General features: G+C 41.2%; 1 protein-coding gene across 1 annotated transcript; it reads left to right on the top strand.

Annotated features, from left to right (window-relative positions):
* The first annotated feature begins 874 nt into the window (after positions 1–874).
* Positions 875–1,375, top strand: LOC108979464. Its single transcript, XM_018950141.1, has one exon. It carries the CDS (start codon positions 875–877, stop codon positions 1,373–1,375), a length of 501 nt encoding a protein of 166 aa, XP_018805686.1.
* The last annotated feature ends 6,805 nt before the right edge of the window (positions 1,376–8,180 follow it).

Genomic DNA, 8,180 nt, shown 5'->3' on the forward strand with positions numbered 1-8,180 from the left:
TGATTTTAATGAGATACTACACAATGGGGAAAAGTTTAGGGGAGGACCAAGACCTTTTTCTCAAATGGAAGATTTTAGACTAGCTCTATTGGAAACTGGCTTGCATGATCTGGGATACAAGGGTGACAAGTTCACCTAGTATAATAATAGGGAAGGTTCACAATTTACAAAAGAGAGGCTTGATAGAGCTTGTGCAAACTCCCCTTAGTAGAATATGTTTGGAGGTTTTTCAATTACAAAAGCATCAGCTAATTGTTCAGACCACAGACCTTTAGTGGTTTCTATATCCTCTGCTGACCAGTCTTTTGCAAGAGGTGATAGACCTTTTAGATATGAGGCCAACTGGGCATCAAGGGAGGATTACCATAAAGTGATAGAGGAGGCTTGGAATAGGCCATTGATGATGTCCAACAAACTTGAGGTGGCTACAGAGAGCCTAAACAGATGTCGAGATAAGCTGAAAATGTGGAGCAAAACCTCAGTGGGGTCTGTCAAGAAACAAATTCAAAACAGGTTCCAGTAGCTGCAAGCACTTCAAATGGCAGATAAAGGGGACCTCAAAGAAACTATTCAAGCTACTAAAAACGAAATTGATCAGTTGCTTAAAGAGGAGGACACTCGTTGGAGACAAAGGGCCAAGCAAAAATGGCTTCAAAAGGGAGATAGAAATACCAGTTTTTTCCACCAGTGTGCATCATAGAGGAAGAAAAAGAATACCATCAAGAAAGTAGCAGATGAGATAGGTTCGACAGCCACTACACCTGAGGGTGTTAGTGCTAAGTTCCAATTTTTTTTCGAAAACCTATTCTCCACTTCAAACCTTCAAGGCATACCAAAATCCCTGCTGCATCTCAAGACTAAAGTGATAAAGGAAATGAATTCAAAGCTGATGAGAACATTTACAAGGCAAGAAGTGGAGGAGACTATTTTTAACATGAGTCCACTTAGTTCTCCAGGTCCAGATGGGTTTCCCCCTGCTTTCTATCAAAACCATTGGTCCCAAGTGGGAAATGAGGTATGTGAAGCTTCTCTCTATATTCTAAATTCAGGTGGTAAGGTTGATGCTATTAATGCTACTCATATTGCACTAATTCCTAAGAAAAATAGCCCCTCAACAGCTTCTGATTTTCACCCTATTAGTCTTTATAATGTTATGTATAAGATTGTCTCAATGGCTATTGCAAATAGGCTGAAATCCATTTTTCTAGGCATCATTTATGTTACACAATCTGCCATTGTCCCAAGAAGGCTTATTTCAGATAATATTATTGTTGCTTTTGAGACCCTACACACAATGAAAAGCAAATTGAGTGGCAATGAGGGATACATGGCCTTAAAGCTTGACATGAGCAAAGCTTATGACAGAATTAAATGACAGTTTTTGAGAGAAGTCATGATCAAGATGGGGTTTGCAAAAGAATGGGTGCAAGTGGTGATGAAATGTGTGGAGACAGTGTCATATTCAATCCTCTTGAATGGCTTTCCTCAAGAACCTTTCAAGCCAACTAGAGGCATTAGGCAGGGAGTTCTAAGGCCCTTTGTCTCCCTACCTATTTATTCTATGTGCAGAAGTGCTAACCTCCTTACTAGACAATGCTAAAAATACTAAGGCCATTACAGGAGTTCCAATTGCAAGGGGAAGAATTTCCATCAACCATCTGATGTCTACTGATGATAGTCTCTTATTTTGCAAGGCCAACTCTCTTGAGTGGAGTAGGCTACTCTATGAGCTTAATCTCTATAAACAAGCTTTTGGCCAACGTCTCAACAAGGATTTCACTTCAATCCAATCCAGTAGGAACACTTCTCAAGAAAATAAAGCATTGATTATGAGTATAGCAGGGGTAAAATCTAGCCAACCATATGAGAAATACTTGGGTCTTCTAGCTCTAATGGGTAGATCAAGAACTTAGTCCTTCAAGTTGATTATGGACAGGATTCGACACAAGCTCAGTAGCCAAAAAGTCCAATTGCTCTCATAGGCAAGAAAGGAGGTCTTCATAAAATCTGTAGTCCAAGCTATGCCAACTTATAGTATGGCTGTTTTTAACCTTTCTTGGGCTCTATTAAAGGAAATCAACAAGTTGATGAAGAATTTTTGGTGGGGGCAGGTTGAAAAAGAGAAAAAGATCCATTGGATCTCATGGAACACCATGGGGAAGGGAAAAACAATAGAGGGACTGGGATTTCGAGATCTTCACAGCTTCAATCTTGATATGCTAGCGAAACAAGGCTGGAGACTACTTCAATATCCTCAAGCTCTTACTTCCAAAATACTAAAAGCAAGATATTTCCCACAATGTCAATTCTTGAAATCTAAAATGGGAAGCAAACCCTCATACATTTGGAGAAGCATAATGGCAGCTAGATTTTTGGTGGAGAAAGGTACTAGATGGAGAGTTGGAAATGGCTCAAGTATTAACATATTGCAAGATAGATGGGTCCCGAGGTCTACCTGTTTCAGAATTCAAGATCCCATGGAAAATGTGAACCCTGAGGCTACAGTCAGTACTATCATTGACCATAACTCAAGGCAGTGGAATTTTCAGTTGGTGGAAGAGCTTTTCTCTAAGGAGGAGGCAGAGCTGATCAAACAGATCCCTCTCAGTTTTTCAAATTGTGAGAACAAATTGATCTAGACTGGAACCTCTCAAGGCACTTTCTCAGTCAAAAGTGCTTATCATATGCATAAGGAGTTGAAAGAGATGGAAAAAGGACAGGGGTCATCCCATGGAATAGTTCTGGTCTAGGCTGTGGAAATTAAAGGTAACCCCTGCAGATAAGATTTTTCTTTGGAGGGCTTGCTATGAGGCATTACCTACTAATCTTAATCTTTTTAAGAAGAAGATCCTTGAGAAGCTTCTCTGTGCTATTTGTTTGCAAGATGAAGAGACTGTCCTCCATGCCTTATGGTCTTGTCTTGCTGCCCAAGATGTCTAGAACCAATGTTCAAGATAGATCCAGAAGAGTAGGACTTTTGCTCACTCAATTTGTGAACTGATTGTCACACTGGTCTCAAGTGGAAAGAATGAGTTGGTTGTTAGCTGTGGTAGCCAAGAGAATATGGTTAACAAGAAATGCTTATGTTTTTCAACAGGAATTTAAGGACCCTAATTCTATTGCTGAGCTTGCTAAATCAACTTTAAAGGACTTGAGGAATCTGCAGCTTCAAAGATCAGCTAAACACCAAGGGCCACAACAACAGAATTTAATTTGGTCTCCACCCCCACCACACGCTTACAAGATCAATTGGGATGCTGCTATAGATAAAATGCACTTCAAAGTTGGGATTGGAATCATAGTAAGAGACCACACTGGTTTGGTTGTGGTAACCTCAAGGCAGATTAGATCCCTTTATCCTATTCCTTTTCTTGCAGAATCAGTAGGAGTATCGGAAGCATCTTGTTTTGGCATTCAACTGGGCCTCACCAAGATCACCCTTGAAGGGAATTCCCTTCAAGTGATTCAAGCTATTAATGGAAAGGGTGAAAATTGGTCTGCAACAGGCATGATAATTGATGATGTTAAGGGCTAGCTTCATTATTTTTAAAGTTGGTCAGCAATTCATATTCGTAGAGAGGGCAATAAGGTAGCGCATGTGCTTGCCAGGAATGCACTTTTAACTTTTACTTCTTGTGTTGATGTAGAATGTATTCCCTCTTGTATTATTGGTTTCATTTGATGAAATGAATGATGAATGAATTTCCTTTAAAAAAAAAAAGGTGTCAAATCCAAGCATATACCTTCGAGTAGGACCCAAACCAAGAGGAAGCCCAAGTAAGAGAACTTCCCAAGCTAAGAAGTAGGGTTGAAATCATTTCAGTTCGGTTGACTTTTTAGCAGACCGGCAAATTGGTCCAACCGGTATTAGAAATATAAACCAACTGATATAGTAGTAAAACTGAATGGTTCAATTTCAATCGATTTGGATTGGTTTATACATGTTGTACGTACAATATACACCATGATGCTATATAACTTAGTTATAATACTAATATATTATAAATGTAGTAGCAAACTAATGACATTAATATTCATGCATAGGAATAAGTTTATATTAATAGGTAAGCATAAATAATAAAGTTAAAATTTTTATGCTATAATTATTATCTTTTAAAAAAGATTTAAAACATTATGTGGTATTGGAGGGGATAGTTGGGCTCACTGTCTGTCCAAGCCCATGAATGGGAAGCAGGCCCAAGGAGCATAACCGTAGGGTAGATAACTATCACGAGGTTGGAACGCTGAACCACAAGTGGAGATAATTATCCAGAGGAAGATAACCCCTATGAAGTAGGACCTATCTTCCCTCCCGATTAGGAAGAGATTAGAGTCAGTGATCATATCAACACGTCCAGATTCTTCTATAAATAATCTACAAGAGGTAAGAAATATCTTCATTTTCATTTTATATACACTTATCTTTATATTGTTATTGACTTAAGCATCGGAGTTTACCCAGGGCAACCAGCGCCGCCTCTTCATCACTGTAGGTTATCAGTACGGTTGGTGGTGTGAAACACGTCTTTTACAGGTATTGAGGTGACCGAGTCCAAGTCCTTCTCTTGCTTGGTCCACGTCCAATGTAGGTCAAGATGACCAATGTGTCAATATGAGAATATGCACTTCGGCTAGAAATGATAAATGATATTAGGGTTGGATGATGTAAGTGTAGGGTAGGGTGATGGGTGATGCACGGCTATGAGGTATAGTAGGGTTTCCCGAAATGGCAAGGGATAATGGTGGCTAGGGTTTATCCAAGTGGGTACGGAAGTGTGCGGCTAGGGCTGCCCAAAAGGGTACGGAAATGGGCAGCTAGGTTTGGCCAAATTAGGAAGGTAGTTGGCGGCTAGGGTTAGCTCACTATGGAATGTATGTGTGGCGGCTAGGGTTTGTCTCAAAATGGTAAGTGAGGTGGCGGCTAGGGTTCCCAAGTAGGATATGGTAGAGGGTAGCTAGGGTTGCCAAAATAGGGTAGTATGGGAATTAGGAAAGTTTCCTAATTATGAGGGATGCAAAAGGAATGTTGGGTGGCGGCTAGGCAAGTCCCAATAAGGCAATAGTTGGCCGAATGGGATTTGACCTACCAAGTGATGCTATTCGGCTATGACAACCAAAAAGGGTTAGGGCAACTTATGGAAAGTTGACTAACACTTGTTATAGTCGAAATGTGGATTCACACGGATTGAGAGACCAAAAATAATGAAGAACTTCAAGAACAAATGTGGAACTCCAAGAACAATATATAGAATACTATTGCCCTTAAGTAAACTAAAATAACACAAAGAACAAATGAACAATCAAGCCTTGATTCACGTATTGCACAAGGAATGATTAAACTACATAAAATGATAACTCAATTTGGGATTCACGGATTGCACCCAAATTGCCCAAGTGCACTTGCACCGAAAATGATCTCTCAAACAATGTTCTCTCTCTAAGAGTTTTGCCAAAAGATGGGAATGTAATGACTAGTGGTCCTATTTATAGGTTACAACTTGGAAACCCTAAAATGGTCCCTTCAAAGTAAATAACAAATAATCAAAGGACTAAATAAGTAAAACAAATAAAAGGGAGCCATGGACTAAACCATGGTGTGACATGCACGGACCCAAGGTGGGTCAAGTGGTTGCATGTTGGTTGGTTGATCCATGGCTAAGTGTTGGTTCGGCATGGCCCATGTGGTTGGCTTGGGCGTTGGCTGCATGGCATGGGCTGGAGCCGTGCGCTGGATGGCACGCCTAGATGGCATGCCACTGGCCTGCTCCGCATGGCACGGGCTGGAGCCGTGCGCTGGATGGCACGCCATGGGGCGTGCCACTAGCCTCGCTGGTGCGCTGCAGGATGGGCGTGGGCGTGCTGGCATGGGCGTGCTGGCGTGCGGCAGGAGGGACCAAGGCTATGCGGGTGCGCGGCATGGTCAGCCTGGTCGTGCGCGCGCGCGCGCGGACTGGCTGGTCTGTGTGGCGCATGGGCGCGCGCAGGGCCCTGCGGCCCACTGGTGTGCGCACGGGCCTGCGCACTGCGAAGTGCCTGGGCGTGCGGCCCGCTGGGGTGCCTGGTGCTGCGCGCCTGTGCGCGCTGTCCTGTGCTGCATGTCTGCGCGCGCTGGCTTGTGCTGCGCGCGCTGCCGTGTGCTTGCTAGCCTCGCTGGCCCGCATGCTGTGAAGGCAGGGCTGTGTGCTAGCCAAGGTGCTAGTACCCACCATGGCTAGGGCTTGTGCTGCCCCCCTTGAGGCAACTCGACGTGGGGGTCTAACACGCCTCTTCATCACTGTAGGTTATCAGTACGGTTGGTGGTGTGAAACACGTCTTTTACAGGTATATCTAGGGGTGTAAACTCAAGCCGGAAAACCGAACCAGACCGGACCGAACCAGACCGATTTTGAACTGGTCCAGTCCGGAACTAGTTTTTAAAATGTAAAAACCGGTCGGTTCTGGTCCAGTTCTGGTTCTGGGATTTTTTGGACCAGACCGAACTAGACCGGACCGGTTGATTAAAAAAAATAAAAAATAATATTTTTATATATAAGTTTTATACAAAATATTTTATATATATTAAATATTAATATATATAAGTTTTATATATAATGTATAATTATAAATTTTTATGTGAAATTTTACATATAATATATATATTCATAAATGAAATAATTTTTTAGTATAATTTATAAATTATTACATAAAATGTTAATACTAAATCACTAAAAGTTTATAACTAATACTAATATATAACTTATAACTATACCAATAGTCTAATATTAATACTATTATATAGTCTAATATATTAATAAAAGTATAAAACCGTTTCTTTTAAATCAATTTTTTTTTTTATAAATAAATTTTTAATGACAAATTGTGAAACTTACATTTTAACAAAACAGGAAAACCGGACCGGACCGGACCAGAAACCGGTAAAACCGGAAGTACCGGTTTAGGAGGGTAACCGGTGCATAATCGGTTTTGAAAAATACAAAACCGGTACATACCGGTTCGGTCCTAGATTTTATCCAAAACTGGACCGGACCGGACCAGTTACACCCCTAGGTATATCATGTTCGATTTAGTTAGATTCGGTGTAAAAAGACTCAAAGTTACGAACACAAATATTATAAAATCCTAAAATTAGAAACTGAAATGGACTGAATTTATATCGAATTGGATTGAACTGGTTGACTAGGTTCATTTTGATCAATTTTCACGATTTTTTAACACCTCTACTAAGAAGACAAAGTCACAAGCAAGGTCGAGAATTGGGCTCAATCCATGTCTTCAAGGAAAAATCAATCATGATTATGTAATGTGGTTTATTGACAAGCTCTACTTCGACATTAATTCTCCGTTGCTCAATACAATCTACTACGTCACCAGGTAACAAATCTTATCAAGGGAGCAATTTGATAAACCACGATGTTCTGCTAAAGGATTCAAACCAAATCCCAAATATTTGGGAGGAGGTTAGACGGGCAACGCAAACGGGGCATAAGGACGTAGTGCATGGGAATGGCGTGCATGGAATGGGTCATAGTCGTTGGAGAAATTTCTGCTTGATGTTATCTTTCTGTTTGATGTTATCCTTCTGTTGCATTTATGTTTCAATTAGTACGTGGAGTCAATTTCATTATTTCAGTTGCTAGGCGTTGGCTACTGGTAGTGGCCTTAGGTTGTTCCTCTATTTTTGGCAAACTCTATTTTTCAATTCCTGTTTTCAGTTTTATGAACATGGACTGCTATTTAAGTAGACGTGGGTTATCAATGGAAGGTAGAAAAATTATTCCAGTAAAAAAAATTGTGGTACGTCCTCACCCGAAGAGGACATTTTCTTGAGTATTGTCACTTACGTTTACAAGGGGTCTATCATTGGCCTCAGAGCCAGGTTACTTATGGGAACCAACAAGGAGCGTATTGAGCACTTGGAGTCTGGGATCGGTGCAGTTCAAGAGGGACTACAACGAATGGAGTTTGGGATGAACGACAAACTCCACCATTTGGAGAAGCTCTCAATCGACTTTCCAATGTGTTGCTCTCTAACTCGGAGTCCTCAAATCATGGCAATCACCACCGAGAAAACCAAGATGGAGGGCAGATGGTCGTTTCGTCCAAATCAGCCAAGCTAGAGTTTCCACGCTTCTCTGGAGACGATCCAACGGAGTGGTTCAATCGGGTGGAACAATTCTTTG

This window comes from Juglans regia, chromosome 7 (genome assembly GCF_001411555.2).
Source record: "Juglans regia cultivar Chandler chromosome 7, Walnut 2.0, whole genome shotgun sequence".
Classification (NCBI taxonomy): domain Eukaryota; kingdom Viridiplantae; phylum Streptophyta; class Magnoliopsida; order Fagales; family Juglandaceae; genus Juglans; species Juglans regia.